At 41.1% G+C, this 21,182-nt stretch overlaps 2 protein-coding genes across 3 annotated transcripts in view; one reads left to right on the forward strand and one right to left on the reverse strand.

Moving 5' to 3' along the window:
• The window catches only part of DGKQ (diacylglycerol kinase theta), a 97,605-nt gene extending 77,320 nt beyond the window's left edge, over positions 1 to 20,285 (reverse strand). Inside the window, exon 1 of the mRNA XM_040091014.1 lies at positions 20,081 to 20,285. Within this exon, the coding sequence (XP_039946948.1) occupies positions 20,081 to 20,285 (205 nt within the window). The remainder of the gene's footprint in view (positions 1 to 20,080) is intronic.
• The window catches only part of ACO1 (aconitase 1), a 54,250-nt gene continuing 52,582 nt past the window's right edge, over positions 19,515 to 21,182 (forward strand). Inside the window, exon 1 of one of the 2 annotated variants that reach the window (XM_040090119.2) lies at positions 19,515 to 19,533. The gene's annotated coding sequence lies outside the window, so the exon portion shown is untranslated. Of the gene's footprint in view, positions 19,534 to 20,474; positions 20,777 to 21,182 lie in introns of those variants that run through there. The other variant, XM_040090117.2, reaches the window with a different exon arrangement.

Consider the following 21,182-nt stretch of genomic DNA (forward strand, 5'->3'; position numbering starts at 1 on the left):
CACTGAAGCCTAACTTTGCATTTGCTAAACATTTTTATAAGTAGAACTATCAAATTGCTTTCCAGGGAGGAAAAAGGAATATCAACACAAGAACAAAATGGATTTGATACTCTCCTGGAAGTGTGATCAGCTCAATACAAGACTTATCATGGATCTACCCAGAGAGAGCACTCGTTTTGAGCTTAACAAAAGCACTTACAAAGCAATTTCCAGCTCCTCCTCCAACTCTCCATTGTCTGGATTGTTTTCCTGCCAGTCACCTCCTGCCCCCTCTGCCTCAGGTTTTTATTTCTCAATGAACTTGCTCCAGTGCTACAAGCAGCAGTAACAATCTGCTTCTTGCAGCAATTCCCTCCTGCTGTCCCCACTGCAGGCTGCCACCATTCTGGGGCTCTGCAGCTTGTTATGAGAGCACTGGAGCCATCAACATTGTTGCCACGGGTCAGGCCGATGACTCCCAAAAAGAGACAGCTCCTGCCCTGGAAGATAAAGAGGAGTTCCTGCAGCCGAGCACTCTCTCCAAGCACACCCTGCAGGCGCTGACACACAGCAAACTCCACTAGCTCACAGGAAACAACACACTGCTTCGGCCAACTGGCACGGCCTGTCACAGAGCCACCACAAGGGAACGTGTCATATTCTGACATAAAGTGACACCACCACAGCTCCTCAGTATTGCCTGGGCAACTTGGCAAATAGTAATTTCATTTTGCTTGGCATTATTTGTGACTGCCATAACCTGCTTGAATTCTGCTCACTTTCACCAACTTCAACTCCCAGCAAGTGCCTGCCAAGTTTCTTCTAATCTTTTAACAAAGGTTACAGATTACTGAATGACCTAGTTGACTAAAGGGCTTATTCTTGTTTTTGAAACAAAACATTAAATCAGTAACAAATAGCTTAGAAACTCAGAATTCTTTTTCCCAGGTATAAGAGCACACTAGATTTTTCATTTTTTTGGAAAAATTTAAGTGCAATGCATTAAAGAACATACCCAGCTTATTAATGTCAATATAAATACAACTAAATTAAATGCAGTAATTCTCTGAGGCATCTTGTTAAATGTAAGACTTGGAAGAAGGCCCCGTCTTTGAGAGTTTACTAGAACGGATGGCCTGATATATGTAGGAGTATTACATGAATGGAAAATCTCTACAGTCCTCTACAAAAAGCCCTATAAATGTACATAGATTACATGAAAGAATTACAAGGGGACTAAAATAAAATAGAGAAAGGAAAATGTCACATTCAGGATCTAATGCTGCATCACCTATAGACTCTGCAGCAGCTCAGTCATTGCACAGAGAGCTGATTTTATACTGTGGCACAGAGGTGGCTTTTGTGCCACTCCTCTCCAGTCTTTTCCTAATAACGTCCAGCATTCAAGTTGCCTTTTTTTGACAATTACACAATGAGGACATATTTCCCTGGATGCATCATTACAACTCTAAGATCCTTTCCTGCCTATCTGTAAAAGCTGACTAAAGACCCAGCAGCCTGTAAGAGAACTTTTCCTTCCCTTCATAACCATCACTTTACATTCTACCACCCCAAGCAATAAAATCATAGACTGAAATATACTTCTGTAATCCAGCTGGTGTCAGCGTGAGCTCTGATCTCACTACTGGCCTTTATAGAGGAGGTTGTGGACTGTTAATGGAAGAGCTGTGTAGCACAATCCCCCACACTGCCACAAACCCATGCGCAGCCTTGACTGAGTTCATTGCTTCCCTCTATTGCTTTTATCTGACACCCAGAACCAGGCACGCAGTCAGTGTGTTTTTATTTTAGCATTTTACACATTGTGAATGCCAACTTTCAGTTCCAGGGGGAACCTTCCATGCACAATATCTTTGTTTGTATCTGTTTTCTACTGAGATGCTCAGAAAAGCAAGGCTAAGAAAAGGCTGTGGTTATGGTTACCAACTTACTCTGGCACTCAATTTGGGTGGCCAGGGGAATGTTGTTTGTATCTTCCTAAGCATATGAAAATCTTATAGGATGAAATAAAACAAAGTTTCTACCAGATTAAATACTGAACAATTTGTGGTTTTTTCAACAACAGATGTCTGCAAGCATTATAGATTATCTCTTTCTAAATACATTATCTTTAAAAGGCTATTAAAAAAAAAAATGAAGCAAAGGATGGAGAAACATGGACAAAGTCCTCATCAAGTATCTAAAGTGTAACTTAACTCCTACTCTGAAGTGTCTCTCTGTACTCACAAGTAAACTAAGTAAACTTCCACACCCCAAGAATCTCTATCTTCCTTTTCCATGAAGCCTTCAACCCTGTACTGTACTTCACACATCAAATGAAACTCATCTGTAGTCAGGCCCTTTTATCATCTGAACAAGTCCCAGCTGCAAGAAACAATGTTTTCTGCCAATCAAAGACTGACAGCTCTTTGAGAAGACAGGACCATGCCCCTTAACGCTTCCCACCACACATTTACAGACTTAGCTGTAATGAGACTGCAACAAGCCACAACTGCCCCAAACTCTGATTGCCACAAAAGGGTACACGAGAAGTCTAGAAACGTGTACACAAGAAGTCCAGCTTTTCACAGGTGGCAAAAGGACATGTACCTTGAGGTAGCTTTGGCCAAAGCCTGCACTTCTAGCAGATAGTTCCAAGAGACAATTGTGTCATGGCTGCCAACTCCAGAGTGACAAGCACCAAGGGAAGGATTTAGTTTTTGTTCTCCAGAGAACTGCTGGGATTCAGTGGACCCCCTGGAAAGGTAACAGCATAGGCATTTTTTACCTTACCACTTGCCTGGTGCAACAGAGCAGCAACCTTGGCAAAAAATGAAGCTTGGCAGCAGTTTCCTCAGGGCAAAAGGATGTGCAGTGCAGTTTCAAGCCTCGTGCTTTAAAACAAGCATGGCTATGTTTTAAATGCAACAGGTACTACAGAGAGAATAATGGCTCTTACCATTTACTCCAGAGGGGTAATTCATTTCAGCAGAGACTATTGAATTTCTTTTCAACACTTCCAGTAATTTTCATTTTCAGTAGCTCCAGTAAAGAGAGCATTACTGCTGAAACTGTGCTACAACTACATCTGACTACACAGTCTGAAGAGTTAAGGTCAGATTCTCACATGCTGTAAGTCACCACGACTACTTTCAGTTTGCTAAAGCATAACAATTTACCGAAGCCAAAGATTTTTAACTTCAAGTTGATACACCAGATTTTAAATTTGATCATGTAGCATACATCTTACTTTTATCAAAATGAAATAATGAATTAAGAGTAAAACTAACCCTTCAAAACATTACTAGGCTTTCTGTAAAACTTAGTGCTTTGAATGGAAAGATATCGGTACTTCTAGCAATATAAATATTGCTCTTAAACAGATGCAATTACTATAAATTTTTGTTCCATATGTCACCAACTTATACAAGGCATTCAACAATCCAGAACAAGAGGAAGTATTTGAATTTGCCTACACTGCAGTCTTTCAAGTAGTCATTCTCACCCCTCCCCTCACTGAATAAAACAAAATCTCAAACAAAACAAGATAGTGCTCAGCAACTGAAAAAACCTGAAAAAAGCTTTTTAAAGAGCACTGTCAATCACTGCTAGAATAATAGAAAACAAGATGTTCTTTTATTGTCCCTCTTATTCAGGCAAAATATGTAAATACTTGTTCAGACCAGCTGATATCCCCAGGGTTGCCCTGAAACACAGTAGAGCCCTCTGCCTTCTGGTGGATCACCAAACCAAACTGCTTTACTCCAGAACCTGGAAGGGCTTCCAAACTTCCCATTCTGTTTACCATCATTCACAGAGATGTCATAGCTTCCACCTCGGTTCTGCCAGCACTCATAGTCATGAAATTGCATCACTGGCTTATATAAAGAAGCTGTTGACAAGTGCTTGGGGAAGGAAGATGGGTACGGAAGTACTGAACATGGAACAATTAGTTTGCCCAGATTAGTTAATAAAAGTCCCCCATGCACACAAAGGCAAAGATGGCCACTGCGGGAGGCACAGCTATTGCAGCATGCTTAAAAGACGGAAGGAGGAAGGACAACTGTTTGTAGACAGATAGAGAAAAACAAATGAGAAATCTAGCAAAGCCAGGGAGTAAACCAAAAGCTTCAAAGCTGTTATGCAAGACAACAATAACAGCCTCTGCTTTCCAAACAATGAATCAGTGGGACTTAAAGGGCATATCAGCACTAAGACAATTCAGCCTAAGTCAATATGACTCTTTCAAAGTGAAGTTTTATTTTGGTCAGAACTAAGTAGGTTATTTCCTCTGCTCTGCCTGCTCTTCCATAGTGTGTGTCTGACATAACAGAAGCCAAAATACATGTTTAATCTGCCTCCCTCCTTCAATGGCTTTATCACTCCCTTCTGAAGTCATCCTTGGTGCACAAGCAGGCTTATTTTGTTCAGCAGGACTGCCTTTGCGTTCACTGAAGAGATTCATTGACAGTAAAAAGACAATAGCTTTCAGAAAATGCCCATGGGCTAATGAGTCACAGACTGGAGAAAAATACTTTTATTTTTTTCTATCACAATGTTATTAAATTATATCAAAAACACTTACCAGACTTTTTATCCAGACAGGATCACTCAAGCTGGTGGAGGAGTCACTATTTTCATGAGTAACTTAAAAGCAACACTTTCATTTTACTGGAATTTTGTGGGACTCAACTTTTACATTTGTTACACAGCTCTGAGCTACTTTTCCCTTGTAACAGCTTGCCAACACAGACGCATATAGCTTTTTGTTTGCAACTGTGACCACAGGCCAGTCTGAATACTGTGACTATTCACTGAAAGGAATCCTGGATGCAGTACATGGACTTCGCCAGCTTATTTCCCAATTCAGCAGAAACATGCAAAGACCTGTATGCAATATTGGTGTGCTCTCTCAGACAAAAACACAGCCTAGTTTAAGTTTAGAAGTCTGTTGTGCAATGCTTGCTAAATGTCACCAGGGAGACTGTCACTAGACGCTTTGGTCTTCCCAGAACATTTCAAACAATGGTGAGAGAGGAATGGAGAAATCTCTGAAATCTTTTAAGAAGTCAAGCATTAAAAAGACCCTCCTCTCTCACTGCGGTGAGAAACTTCAGGTTTTGCTTGTCTTAAATTTCAATGAAATCACACTGTAAATACTATTCTTCAGAAAATCCAAATGAAAGCCTTGTTAAGGTTTTCCAGATACCTACTGGTATCTGAGTATCCTTATTGATCACCAGTATCCGATAGCTCTTTTCTCTCTCCAGGATTCTCTGGTCTTGTCAACCAGCCAATCATACCTGCTTCTGCTTTACATGGAGATACCAGTATATACCCTGTCTGATAAAAATGCAGTTTGCCTCCAAACAATGTGAATTGCCTTGCACTTTATATTTCCAGAATTATCAGTATGTGAACACCTCCTCTTTATAGGCACAGATACTCCAAAAAAAAAAAGTTTTTGTAGCATCTGAGCTCTATAACTTCAAGGCAGCACACCTGAATTCCTATCCAGTTGTATTTCAGATATGCTGGTAGAAAATAACAAAGTAAAAAGACTAGTGAAAATAAGACAAGCTACTTATTAAGGAAACAGATAAGTTCACTAATATACTTGAACTGTCAATCATTTGGTTATAGTCAGCTTGCTTGAATTGCAGTAGCCTCACAAAGCACCTGGGCCACCCTCAGCACTTCTCACTCTCTCACCCCTAAGGCTGTAAATATTCTGAAGCCTACCACAAGGTATCTTGCTTCTCCATCCTTCTGGTACTGTAAAACGAGTACTGACAAATGAACTAAAGCAACCTCACCTGCCAAAACAAAACTCTCTGCATCCTCCCATCTCCTGACTCTACCCAGAGAAGGCTTCTTAGATCCTGTTCAGCAGGAAAAGCCAGAGCACCAACAGCTAAAGACAAAGGCACCTACACTGTATGCACAGTCCTGCCAAGGCTTCGCACTTCAAGGAGAAAATAACTGCACAGAGAAGTTATACCACAGTTATACCACAGTAACAAAAACAAAACTCCCATCTCCATTGGGTCAAGAGGCTTTTCTAAGTGGTAACAGCCATCAGAAAATCTAGACATCCTGCCTGTTGCTTTTTATCTGGGTTCCAAACCTACTAGCTATGTCTATACACAGAAGAGGGGTCTAACCATTCCACTGAAGATACTGCAGTCCATGCTCTTTCCAGTCCGTACAGTATGGCCAGTAAGGATACAGCCGAGATGAATATAGGTTGAGGTATGAACAGAAAGAGAGCAGCCCTGCTGAGAAGCACTTGGGGATGTTAATGGATAAAAAGCTGAGAAAGCATGCCCACCATGTCCAAAGAGGTAATTCTGCACCTTTACCATGAGACCCTGCCTGGGGCATTGCATCCAGCCCTGAGATCCTCAACACAGGATTTGAACAGGTCTTAAAGAAGGGTCACAGAAATTATCAGATGGATGGAGCAGTTCTCCTTTGAGAGGCTGAGAGACTTGGGATTATTCCACCTGGAAAGTAAAGGCTCCAGGAAGACCTTAGTGCAAATTTTTAATTCTTAAATGGGGCATTTAAGGAAGATAGGGCCCATTGCAATAGCACAAGAGGTTAATACTTTTAAACTACAAGAGGGTAGATTTGAACTGGATGTAAGGAAGAAATTTGGTATGATAGGGGCGGTGAAACAGTGGCACAGGTCATCTAGAGAGCCGGCAGATGCCCCATCTCTGGGAACATTCAAGGTCAGGCTGAAGAGGGCTTTGAGCAACCCGATCTAGTTGAGAATGTCCCTGCTTTTTTTTGTGGGATGCGTGGGAGTGGGGTCTTGGGCTAGGTAATTCTTAAGGGAACTTCCAACCCAAATTATTCTGTGATTCTGTTCCATGAAATTTTATGAGAAATGTGAGTTCTGCATAGACTTCACTTTTTTTCCTCTTGAAAGACAGCTGGGTCAGACTTCCCACCAGTGAAATTAGGGTGAACACAGAATTTCAGAGGCATGCAGTTTTAGTTACTAAACAGGTTCCCAATATTAAGAGTGTTTTCTTCTTCAGAGAGATGGAAGATGACTAGTCTCAAACTGGCTTTCACACCTAGAAAGCCCCAACACTTTCTCTTTTCTTGAAGATTAGGCCAAAGATAGGACAGTGCCATGGGACTAGGTGCTGGTCCGCTGCTGGAAAACAAAAAAATCTCAAAGAGGGCTACAACATCAGAGGAGAGTTCAGCAATTCATCTCCTGACAATTCCAGAAAAAGGGATCCTTCAGAGGAAGAGGCCTCCCACTAACAATGTGAAGTTGCACAGACAGTCTGGAGGGACACAGTTTTTGCCACCAACAAAGTAACAGCAATAGACCATTAGTTATGACTCTTCTCCCAGCAGGTTCCCAACCATACCAGCTACCAGCAGTCTTTGGGAATGCTGAAGGCAGGAGTCCAAAAAGAAATTGTCTCTGAACCACAGAAATCTCTCTGTCTGAGGGCAAACAATAAAGCACTCGAGCAGCTCTTTGGTACAGGCAAAAGGATGAAGGTTGCCCACACAAGCCAGATGTGAGGCCATGTAACACAGTTGTAAAACAGTAGTAAAAAGCCTACACATGGGCTTTTATCCAGATTTTCAAGACTGCCGCCTTTACACAGCTAGAAAGGGTCAAGCCAGTTCAAAGGATGATAGAAAAATGTCTGATCACACTCCCTGCACATGCAGTGAAAGGCTACAGATCCTAGCAATCTTCAAAGAAGAAGGTCCTCCAATGACATCCAACTCCTAGTTTCAGCAACATGCCATGGGGGTAAGAAAATCAAGTACCAGATACCACTAAAAGCCTCTTGAAGACCATTTAGCAATCAGAAATTTCTCCTGGCTTTGTATTAAACTGGTGCCTCTTATGTCTTTTGCTGCAGACTGCCCATGCAATCAACTGAATCCCAGTGCCGGAGCAGAGATGCGTCAGTTCGGACAGCATGTGTAAATGAAATTGGACATGAGGGGCAGAGAAACATGAAACAGTTAAAACCAGAAGAACAAGGAAGATCCAGCTGATCCACAGACCCACCTACTGCAGGTGTCATAAATGCTTACCTCCCTGCAGCTGTTGTCTGCCACAGCTTCTCCAAGTCACTGTTTTCAGGGTGATGCCTTACAAAGAGAAACTTTGTCAATTGTTTATCAGTACAGTCCAGCTGACTTACATTTACTGGTCAAAACAAAGAGCTATAGCTTACAGCATTTAGAACAGCACAACAAAAACTACAAGGAAGACTTGTAATCTGGCCCTCAATTTAAAGGAAAATGCACTAAAATAATTTGACATTTACTGCAAGCATCCTTGGAACAAAAACTTCACCACAAAATCACAGAATGGTTAGTGCTGAAAGGGATCTTGAAGATCATGTAGTTTCAACTCATCCTGCCATTCACCACACCAGGTTGCTCAGCAGACCATTCAACCTGGCCTTGAACATCTTCAGGAATGAGGCATTCACAGTTGCCCCACACCATCTCTTTCATCTCTGGGCGAAGAAATTCTTCCGAACACCTAATCTAAAGATGCTCTCTTTCAGTTTAAAATCATCGTCTCTTTTCCTGTCACTATCCGCCCATAAAAAAAGTCCCTCCTCCACCTTTTGATAACCAGCTCTTAAGCTGCTGAAAGCCTTCTTTTCTCCAGGCTGAATAACCCCAGCTCTCAGTCTGTCTTTATTGCAGAGGTACTCCATCCCTACACTCATCTTCATGACCCTCCTCTGGACGTATTTTAAGAGTCCATGTCTTTCTAGTGCTGAGGATCCCAAGCTGGATGCAGTGTTCCAGGTGGAGCCTCACAGGGGCAGAGTAAAGTAACAGAATCACCTGCCTTAATCTGCTGGCCACACTGCTCTGGATGGAGTCTAGGATGTGCTTGGTTCTGGCATTGTAAGCTCGAGTCCTGCTTTTCATCTGTGAAAGCTTTCAAGTCCTTCGCCACAGGGCTGCTGTCAACTGACTTCTCCTCCCAGTCTGCACTCCTGTCTGGGATTGCCCCTAGCCAGTTGCAGCACCTTGCTCTTGGGCTTGCTGGCTTCATGAGGTGATCACACCTAGGCACTCTGCATTAACACTGCAAGGTCCCAGCCCTCACACATGTGGCCTCCTGCAGTGCTACAACTCGTTACCAGTACAGCACAAATAAATCCACACACTGCCACGTCAGTGTCACCCTCCTCAATAACAACAACAGATGTCCCCTATAAAAAACAGTCCTGTTAACACTTCTGCTACATTAGACATACCCAGTACCCCCACACGTATAAAAGGGAAATAATAGTAGCACATCTCCAACTTCGGAAAAGAAGAATTCAAATTACACTTAAATAAACAGGGTGGATCTTAGCTGAACTTAATGCACAGTAGGACTTCATAAGCTATGATAAAATTTTGGTAGTTGCCTGGACACTCTCACAGTACCCAAAGACTTGGAGACATTTTCAACATTACAGGCTGCACACCAGCTGTAATACACACTCGTTCTGCACCTATGGGGCATAACACCAGTGACACACAAAGTAAACCCCACATGAGTCCCATGTACACAGGGACTCAGTGAGTCAGATCTGTGCTCTTAGCAGCGGGGGAAACTGAGAATTCCCTCCAAAACACATAAGATGTGGTTTGGACCAAGGAGAGCTGGGCAGCATTTCACGTAAACCCAGTCTTTTCCACTTAGTGATAGCACCAGCAGACAGGAGGTTTGCAATCCCTCTTCTGCCTCTTAAAAACTGAACAGAGAACATAAAAATATCATTAAAAATCCTGAAGATACTAGGAAAAAAATCACTGCTAAGCTTAGCTACAGAAAAACCCACATACCTCCACAGCACAGTTACAATTTTTCAAGAAAAGTTGGATACAATTAAAACGTAGGTCTCATTATTAATCTACATAACCCCATAATAAATTTTCTTCCACTTTTAATTTGGGTAATCTCTGGATTATCTAGAGCATCTAAACATTTCCTAGCAACACAAAACAAGGAAAAAAACAAGATACCCCAGCGCTGCCACGACCGCCTTTACTTGTCATTCCTATGTGGCTTCATTTCCAAGTTGCATCACAATCAGAATTGTATAAAACTATAGTATTTGAGTGAGAAAAACCTCAGACCTGGAAAGAATAGAGGAAAAAAATGTGAAAACGAAGAAACAGAATCCTGCGCCAACTGGGTAAGTACATTCAGTATTTTCTCCAGTGTTGTTACTACAAAGCTATTGACATGGTCAGGAAACTAAAGGCAAATGATTCACACAGGGGTGAATCAGGAAAACAAAACATTCACAAAGCACTGTTTCCCAAAAGCAAACTGAAAGCATGGATCTCCGTGGTTTTATTTTAACTTCAGTTCTTAATTTTATTCACTTCAAGTATTTTAGAAGGATTCCTTTTAACAAAGTGTGAGGATTTTAATTCCACCACTTAGGCTTGAGTCACTGATGAGATCAAAAACTGTATTTATCCTGAATTAAAGCAACAGTCTCATATGTCTACGATAATACAAAATTCATAGAAGATGAGTGTTTACCTGGAGATCAGAAGCCTACAGTATAAGTTATATATACCATTGGCAAATACACCAGAACTTCCAAGACAAAATTACTCTGTTCATAAACACTAAAATTCAAAATCTATCCCTGAAAACTACAAATCTTTCCCAAAGATGTACCAAATTATATCAAGGCTCATATATTCATTTCAGTTTAGTGTTGTTCGGTGTGGTCTTTTCAATTGATAGGCAAAGTTCTTCTAGAACTTGATCTTAATTTACTATGTAGCATACTCACCCACTAATTTATGCACATGAATTATCAACACATATTGACAGGTTCTTAAAAGTTTCCCAGGACAGCATATTTAAGAAAAAAAGTTACACTGAGCAAAAGTAAAAGTGAGAAAGCAAAACCAAAGAAATGTAACATATCTCCATTATCTTATAGATTTGCTTTTAAATAATCTATTTGGTTCAGCTGAAGAAAAAGCGCTTGAATGAAAAACACAATAGCATCAAGAAATCTCTAGGCATTTGCCAAACAGGAGCTATTCTGGAGCAAAGAGACTATAATAGGAACAGAATAACAGAGGTCAAAACCAAAACGGGCACAATGATATTTGGCTGTTTTGAAGAGTATTTTTAAGATTATAGTATTTTAACTTTCTACTTTAGCCTATTTTTTAAAAAAGGATTTGGCAACCGAGGCGTAATATTCCTAGCAGCTGTTAGTTAACATCTTCACATATGAACATCTAAGTTTGTACTTGATTTCTGCACAGAAATTGAAAAAAGAATCTTTAAAGTTCTTTCTGTTTAAGGTTATATCTCTCCTTTAACAATGCCTCATCTTGGATCACGTGTTCAGTTTCTCACTCAGCATCTTCTGCTTACAGAATTAAGTCTGCCCAACATCCAGACAGAGAGTTGGAGCATCATTGCAAACATAATTGCAAGCACCATTTTCAAGCTCTTCCAAGACAAAGGGATTGTGACTCCTTTTCAGAAGGGCTGCTATTAGTACCAATGACAACTTTCAGCAGTGAGGGCAGACACTCTGCTTGCACCTCATATGCAAGCCTGCCAGGCACAACTGCTCCAGCGCTGTATTATGACACTGGGACATCCAACAGCATCCACCCAAAATCCGGCAACAACTTGCAAAAGTGTCGTGAGAGTTTTAAATTATGTGAACATTTGTGAATATTAAAAAAAAAAAAAAATTAATCAGCTTTTCCAGTACTCTGTATCAATACTGTTTTGCAAAGAGGTTGAATGTGAAAAAGCAGTTTCTCCTAGGTTGTTGCTCAGCCCACATATTTAAGTCTAAGGGATTCTTTTTATAGCAGATACATTCCGGGATTGCTAGTCCTAATCAGTTTCCCATGCAAATTTGTGCGTGTGATGATTTACACTCTCTCTGCCATCTTAACTAGATTCTGAAGAAAATCTGTCATCTCAAAAAAGCCTTTTTTTATTCTGAAAGAAAGCATCCACAGTCTCAAATATGATCAGTTTTTTCCTTTACACTCAGAGCCTTCCCTCATGCCATCTTCATGTTTAGAGGAATCTTACAATTTCCTTACCCATTTGTATTTATGATGATCTCAGGCAAAGATCCCAACCACATAATGGTTCCAGCACTGAGGAAGGATTTTTGCTTGAACCACTTAAGGATTATGTTTAGTGGATTATTTCTTATGTTCACTGGTTAACAAGGTGTACCAGTTATTATTTTCACATTCTGCAGAGGAAGTATTGCACAAAAAGGAAATACTTATAAGCTGAATTATAGCACGGCAAACCAATAAACTAAAAAGCAACACAATCTGCCAAGCAGAAAGAAAAGCAATGAGAACTGAGATTTTTTTCCCTATGCATTCTTGCACTTAAACTGGATGTCATATTTCCTAGGCATCATAACCTAATACTACCCTCCAGAACAACACAATGCTCCTATTTTAACCCCTGAAGTTCAAATAATTCTATAATTCAATAATCTCTTAAAAGAAAATCTGTTTAGCTAAATATTCAGTATGTCTCCAGTACTGTGTATGTAAAACCTCCAGGGACAGATTAAATTTACAACGTTGTTTATTCTGTCAGTTGTTTAAGATCTTAAAAATATTATTTATACAATAGTAAGTGCCACATCTATAACTGTATCACACAACTGGTATTTATAAAGAAGCCAAGCAGGTGAGTGATACCAGCATATCACATTAATAATCTTAAATGTATTTCCAAGTAAATCACTGATATTCAATTTTAAACAGGAAAAGAAAGCAACAAAGTCACATAAATACATGTGAATATATATGTATGAATATACACAACCCATTCTCCTAGAGCCAAGCAAATAAAAATTCTTAAATAAGAACCGGAAGTTAAATGAGGAGTTGACCGTACTCTACTGAATAACAAACTTCCACAAGTGAGACAACAGTAGGCAACAATAAGGAAGAACACTTGGTGGCACACCTAGTAAAAAAAGAAGTGTGCTTCCAACGTGTTCCTTATCAAACTGTGATATACACCCATTAGGTTTTGCTCTCTGCTTGGGAGTATTTCCTAACAGGCTTCTCACAAACTGAAAGTTACCATTAAATAAAAAGGCTAGAGGGGGGGAAAAATGCAAAAAAACCCAGGAGCTGTGTGATCAGCATGTATTGTTTAATCCTTTAGAAAGGTGTACATACTACACACGCAATCTGCTCTTTACCCACTGGAGCTGAGTCAAATTAAACATATTCAAGTAACTTAGTCACCTGTTTTCTGTAAGTGTTGCAAAAGCAGTTTCACCAAGGTATTTTCAAGAGCCAGCTCAGGTTGCATCTAATTGAACAACAAGTAGCCCAGAAGGAAGTCAGTTTGAGGTAATGAAATTCAGACTTAGGAACACCTTTGGAAGAAACTAGTGACATAACCAAAAAGTAAAGGTCATCCAGGGACAGCGTAATTCAATGAAAATTCAGAGCTGCCACCTGAGAAAGGTGCTCCAAAATCAGGAAGAGAACCTGCTTTCTATGGAATACTATGAAGCAAAGCAATATTATGGACAAGTTAGAAGCAGCATGTAATCAAAAAAGGAGAAAACAGACCAGCAAAAGCATGATGTCTAGAGGGAACCCACCAAAAAAAAGAGGCAGGACTTCTTATCCCTGGATTTATAATTCTAAGTATGAGTGGTGATGGTGGATGGAATCATCAGAAGCATTTGTTACAAACTGACCAGAGGAGAATGAAAACTAAAAACCTTGCATACCATTCCCCCTGGCAGTAAACGTAGGAGGCCCCACCTTGAGTTACAATTACAACTAGGTAATTAATGTCCACTGAACATAGCACAGTCCCTGCTGTAAAGCAATCGTCAATGGAAAGTGAGTGTTTAACAGGGTTATTTCACATGGAAAAAACAGGATATTAAATAACGTTGTCAGGGAAACATCGAAATACAACTAACATCACCACCAGAAAAAACTGCTGAGCACTAAACTGAAGGAGGACTGAGTAATCAGACAGAGACGGGCAAGCAAACCATGTTAATACAGACTTCTCTAGGAACGCATGCCATCTCTAGAGCAAGGGGAAGTGTTATCAAAACATACTGGTTTCCAAAAAGAAAGGAAACCTGAAGCAGGAACTGCATTAGCACCCAGCAATTGCACATAAACATCACCAAAAATTGGAACAGGCAGGTGCTTCTTTACCCATTAAGTACTGAGGTCACTTGTGACTGAAATGCTGTACAAGTTTTAAACAAAATACTGTTAAAAGGCTCAGTTTTATGGGCAAAGCCTTAGAGCCTGTCTTTTGTTTAACCCATAGAAATAACTAGTCAGGCATTTATCTCCCACACAACTGCATCAAAGAATAAAATCTTTTTAGATCCTTAGCACAGGACAGCAAGAACTGTGGTATGTGGGAAACTTACCAAAGGAAGACTGAAAAATTTTGTGCAAGATTAAAATAAGCCCAGGATACCACCCCTGGAGATGGCTGAGAAACACCTGAACACACTATGTCTAAGGTATATTTGATAAATGATCATCTAGAAAGAGAGCCTGCAGAGCACCAGCCGCCAGCCACTTCACACCATGATGGGTTGATGAGCACCTTCCTTAGTGCTTTTGTCACTGCTCAAGGAGTCACACAGAGGCAGTAACACAGATGATATATGAAAGTGCTGTGCAAGGCTTGGTATTGGATTACACGTTTTAGCACTTTCTGCAGTAAGTTATTTACTACCTAATTGAGTTTGTGGACTGAAATCTGGGCTAATGCTATCATCACAAACTACAGCTTCCAGCTACAAAAGCTGTGTGCATACTCACAAAGCACCCTGTCCTTTTCTCTGCATTACTGATGGTGACAGCGATATTTTCCTCTAAGGCAGTGTCAGAAGCTGGCAGGGAAAAGGAAAGCATGAATTCTCTTCAGTACAAAATGGATTATCCTTCAAATCCAGACCAATAAATGGCATTTTTCAATGTGTCAGTCAATGCTCCAAACATTTTTCTCAACATGTATATCAGCTTAACTGAACCAAATTTCTGCGTAAGGTTTGATTTTGTGGAATTTTGGGTTTTTGGGGGGGTTTGTTTGGTTTTTTGTTTTGTTTTCCTTTTTGACAGTCTTTGTTTGCTCCATCTAAGTTTTAAATGCAGCAAAATCAAATTCACTCAAATATCTCAACATCAAAAATCTTGTTGTTGCACAGAAAGGCCCCACCACCAACAAGAAAACCACTGAAGAATAAAGGCAGCAAAGTCTTGAAAATGCAAACTGATTGGAGGAGAGAAGCAAAACTGTACTGTGGTTTTACGTTTTTGTCAGTTTTTATTTTTAGTTCAAAATGCACCAAAAGCAAGCGAAGCTCACCAATATGTTTTTCCTTTTGAACTGCAAGCATTAAGACTCTTGGAGGAATCTCATATATCACTCACTTCCTTCAAAACAGATCTGAATGAAACCTGTAGGGTCAAGGATGTTTCACATGCCTGTCTCAACAATAGAACCAGAAAGGATGAGAGTCCAAGGAGACTGCCCCTTGTCCCCTTATTCCCTGCTACTACCTCCATATCTCAGCAAACTCCCAGCTTTAACACACGCTCCCAGTTTGACTCTATTTTCTTAGAACAGCCATTAAATTTAATAGACTGCATACAACATTTGTCCAAAATATGCATCTAAAGGCTGCTGAAAATGCTGTCTGAACATCTCCAGGCTCTCCTAAATCAACAAGGAACAACATGGCTTGTCCTTATCTGAGACATGCCCATATAAATCACAGCAGCTTTCTGGCTATCTTGCCAAATCTGAAATTTATGGCATGAATATAACTCAGATCCACCATTTACATTTTATTCTGGAAAAGCTGTGGTGTTGTCAGCCAACCTCTAAATCAGATTAAGAGAAACAAAGCTTTATACATCTTGGAATAACTTTGGAGGTTCTGCTTAGAAGCCTAAAAAAAGAAATTTAAATCCCCGCCACACCCCCTCCCCCCCTTCCCCCCAAATCCCCTCAATTCTTCTCCCAAAAACAAAAAGAGAAAACAAAGATGTTGTTTCCCAAAATATTATTTGACTTAGGGCCTTCATATCAAGACAGGTGCCCTACCTGCTCAAATACATACCAAGAAGTCCATGACTGCAGCTTCCCATAAATATTCTAATGAAATATATATCTATAAAAAACCTAAAATGGTTAAACAATTGTAAGTTTGCAATGAAACTTGCTTATTACTTAAATCCCCTACATTTTATCCTTGACTAAAATAAACCAAATAGACTTTACATTAGAAAATTTTATAGAACTGGAAATATTTGTAACCCTAAAAATGTACAGATCCACAATTCTTCCAAAATTTTTTTTTAAAGTGTTTTATGTAAAATAAAGGCACCATGAAAAGAAATGTATTTATTGGTGGCTAAAACTAATCCCAAACTCCAGTATAAAATATCTGTGAACTACCTCTTAGTGTATGAAATTGGTCCTTCTGCAAACTACCAGGAAGAGCTCTCTTTACACTTCTTATACAGAATTGATATATCTGGCATTTTTCATTTTTAAGATGCATATACACATGCACAAAACCTCAGTCATTTACACTACCTCTTCTCTGCCAAGCCTAAGGAAATTTTAAAACCCACTCAAACCTGAAATGACCATGCTTAGGAAAGCAAGAGCAATATAAGAGAGCAGTTTTCACTTACTCTGTCACACATACACACACACTTGTCAAAGGAAGTCACAGCTACAAGTAGGAAAGTGGTAAGAAAAACAGTGCTTTACAAAAGGTTTTACAGAAAAGAGATTTGTCAGAGCAGGGAGATTATGTGAATAAACCACAGATGCAAGTCTGATTGACTGCTATTACAATAAATATGTGCACAGATGCCTAAAACAGTGACATCTTCAGATGCAATTGGACACCTATTGCACATAGGAAAATTACCGTAATACATATAAAATTTCATTAGTAAAAATACCTGGCCAGTCTAAGTAAGAAAGCTGCAGTTCTCCCCTGGAATATACCTTCAATCCCATACAAAGTGCTGGTCACAGAGGTCTGGCCTGGAACTGGAGTGGGAAACAGTATCTTGCTTTTAAACAAAATTAGATACAGGACACATTGTGCCTTGTATGGAGAGCATCAGAGCATCTCTCTTCCATGTATTTTTTTGGAATTCACAGAGAAAACCTAAGGACCATCTTGGCCTCCTCAATCAGAAATGTTTTCAGAATTCATTCTATTTTCATGAACTTTTGCTTCACAGCTAGGTAACCCACATGGACACATGCCAGTTTACTCAGCAGTTGATAAGTTTATGAAAAAACTCCACAAACTTGATCATTCACACATAGAAGATGCTATTCTCCAAGGGTCTAAAAGTCAATCACAATTAAAACACAAATCCAGGTCCTTTAGGCCATACAACTATTTTCAAACTACTGACAGATAAGAGGTGGGCTTTTTCTCGTTTTTGTTTGTTTGTTTGGGGTTTTTTTTGTTTTGTTTTTTGGGGGTTTTTTTGGTTTTTTGGGGGGGGTGTTTTGTTTTGTTTGTTTGGGGGTTTTTTTTGTTTGTTTTATTTCCTTTCAATAACTGGCAGCGTCACACCATGGGCATGCTCGGCTCCCTTCAAGTATTGGAAACCATATGTTTTGGTAATAACCAGCTCCAGGGAATGTCAACACAAACAGCATCAGGAGACTGAACATCTGAACCTACAGATCTGGAACAGCAACCATTGCAAATCCACTCAGAAAAAGGCACCTTGATGGCTTCATGTTGAAGCCTGTAGGTGGTTTATCAAACAGAGTCCAAAGATAGCTGCAATTACACCTGCAAACCTAGGCTCTCTGCAGAGAAAATAAAGGAGGTAGCAATTATCTACTATGCTTTTCAAGTCTACAGCAAACGCTTCCTTCTCTAATAGCTTGGCATGTTAATTTTTTGTTTTAACAGCCTGGCACTCCTATCACTTTCTAAAGTGCAATGATCAAAATCCATTAGTTAAGGTAAATATGACAAGGAGGTAACTATTAAACACAGTTTACTTAAAATAGGGTTTAAGAAATCATATTAGCATTTATGAAATAACTTGGAACCTAACAACAGCAGACACATGAGCAAATGACCCATCAGGCGGTTTTGAGATTTGTTGTTTATCAGTAAGTTGTTGGAAAGACAAACATGACTCTAAGCATCGCTGGTTGAAAACATAGGAAAGGACAACAAACAAACAAACAAAAAGTCAATTCTTATTCTTCACCCAGTGGAGACACTGATGTGCCAGGTGCCATTACAGGGTTTTCCTACACTCTGAGCAGAGAACGTTAGAGCTAACGAAAACTGAGAGTATTTCCTCCCTCTTGCATTACCCATCACAGAGGTGACTTGTTTCAGGTGGAGTGTTCAGATGTAGTTTTAAAAGAGATATTTTAACCATACAGCTTGAAGTGCCTCATCAGCATATGTTCATTAGACAGTGGTGCTAAGGATGCCTATCCAGAATTCTGCTGGAAAAGCCAAGGGGGAAGAACAGCTCCAGAACAACAACTGCAGTGGAAAACTAGGAAAAAGTCCTAAGTGCAACTTGCAGCAACACAAGTTGCGCTTAGGATTAAGTATGTTATATGTGAGTGCGGAAAAAAAAAAAAAAAAAAAAAACCAAACCAAAAAACCCCAACCAACCAACACACAAAAAACCCCCTGAGAGACATCATTCTGGTCCCTTTATGTTCTGCTAACATTACCAAAACTATTCAGACCTTTAACTGGCAAACCTGAATACCCAGTTTAGCGACTCCAAAAATTTGCCGTTTTTTTAAGTCAGTGATTGAAGAGACCATAGAAGACTGGCTTTGTGCATTTTCATAATGAAAGATTATCATTTGAGCTTGGGGCTTTTTTGCTTATTAGGATAAGCAGCGACCTTATGCTACACAGACAGAACAACACTTCTCTCAGAAAACTTTTAAGCAAATATAAAGCCATCTTTGCAAGACTTGCTTTATACCACACAGGAACATGGTTTCTACCTTACTTAATCCTGCACTCTCTTTACCACGGCAATGACAAAAGGCAAGATGCATTCCGAGAACTTCAGGGTACTTGTTCTACACCTACAGCCTTTTTAGACACCCACCCAAACAATGAGGCTTTTGTACAACCTGACTCTTTGGACCTGGCCTGGGAGCTGCAATGCAAGCCAGCTGGATTGCATATGCTCATGAAGACATCATGTTTTGTGCTGTTTTGTTTGGGTTTTTTGTTGTTGATGGTGGTGTGTTTGTTTTCCTTTAAAGAGGGACATAGAGATCCACTCTTTTTGCTATGACACCACTGGATTTTGCTGCCTCAGAACAAGTTATTATTTCTGTTCCTTCCAAGAACCTCAGCTGCCATGTAGGCCAGCAAGGAAACCTAGCAATTCCTTCTCCCCTTCCTGGCATGAGCCAAGGTCTAAAAGGTTCAAACTCCACACGTCTCAGATTCTCCACGGGATTAGCCATTTCAGCAGGTAAGAGTGCTCCTGGGATGGATCCACTTTGAGCTTCTGGTGTGCTTGGTGGCTCACAGTGTGTCTACCTCCTGGTAGATGGGCTGGGACACTGCTAGATCACATCACACACTGGTGTCACCACACAGGAGCGAGCAGTGACACATCTCTGATTTAATGTTATTTTTGTTAGACTTATTATTATTAGAATTTATTCCTGTATTTTTTAGTAAGAGCAGAATTTTCAGCACTACTGTTGTTTTCAGACTTGATTTTTGCAATTTATGACTGTTGTTATTAGACTGTTACTAGAATTTTAATTACTACCATTAGATGCTCCTTTTTCTGATGGAATGCACTATTTTTATTACTGTATTCCAGTACTGTGTTTTAGTATTGTGATTTCGCATTAGATTTTAAAAATAGATTTTAGTACTACAGTTCGTTGATACTAATCACGAATAGAGTTTTTATCAGCAGTGGGTTCAGGCAATTTTTTCCTCCCCCCCACCACCTCGCCCCAGACGCGTCCCCGGCAGGTCCCGCCGCCGCCCCGGCAGCGCCTTACCCTCGCACTGGTAGCCGGCCAGCCCCCAGATGAAGTCGGTGCAGTAGTGGCAGAAGGTGGGCTTGGTCAGGGTCACCCTGCGGAACGCGTGGCCCGGCGGGCTGCTGCCCCCCGCCGCGGCGCGGCCCCGCCCGCCCAGCACCGGGCTGCAGGCCGGGCTGCCGCCGCCGCCGCCGCCGCGCAGCGAGCGCGCCCCGTCCGCCATTCCCGCCGGGCGCCCGCTCCGCGCGCTCCGCCGGCCGCCGCTCGCCCTCTCGTCCGCCCGCGCTTCCGCCCCGGGGCGGTGGCGGGGGCGGGCGGGGGCGGGCGGGGGCGGAGCCCCGGCGGCGCCGGCGGGCGGCGCGCGCTGCCCCCTGCCGGCCGCGCCCTCAGCGCCGCGCCCGGCCGGGCCTTCGGCGCTCCCCGGGCGGCCCGGCGCCGACCCCCGTTCTGAGAAGAAACTCCTCCTAGCATCCATCCTGAACCTCCCCTGGCGCGGCTGGAGAACGCGTTCTCTCTCCTGTCTCTAGCTGCCTCAGAGAAGAGAACGACCCCCGCGTAGCTATAAGCTGCTCCCAGGGAGGTGTAGAGAGTGATAAGGTCTCCCCCTGAGCCTCCTTTTCTATGGCTGAACAGCCACAGCTCCCTCGGCCGCTCCTTTTAAGACTTGTGCTCCAGCCTCTTTGCCATCTTCGTTGCCCTTCTCTGGACTCAGAGGTAAGGCCTCCGTTGTTTTTTTTTTTTTGCCATGACGTTAATTTGGAAGATTTTGCTATCCCATCACCATACCATTTTAGAGTACACAAAGGTCCGCCTCAAGAACTTTTGCGATGATGCATTGGCAGAAGAAAATGAATTGCCAAATGTTTTGACTTCTATGCTCAACATCTCTGACCTCATGAGAAAAGATAAGGGGTTCTGCCAAGTCCCTCCTCCATACCACAGGGTATTTTTGTGCTTTGTTCGCTTAACCTTCTTGTTGCTATTTTGGAAAATGTTTACACATCTATATGTTTCTATGTTGCTAGTTTCTGTAATACCTGTGTTTCTTTGAATTATTACGTTGGGTATTAAACTATTATGGACAGAGTAGGATGGGACAAGAAAGGAGACTATCCCTTTG

The sequence above is a fragment of the Hirundo rustica genome, chromosome Z (assembly GCF_015227805.2).
Source record: "Hirundo rustica isolate bHirRus1 chromosome Z, bHirRus1.pri.v3, whole genome shotgun sequence".
Classification (NCBI taxonomy): Eukaryota; Metazoa; Chordata; class Aves; order Passeriformes; family Hirundinidae; genus Hirundo; species Hirundo rustica.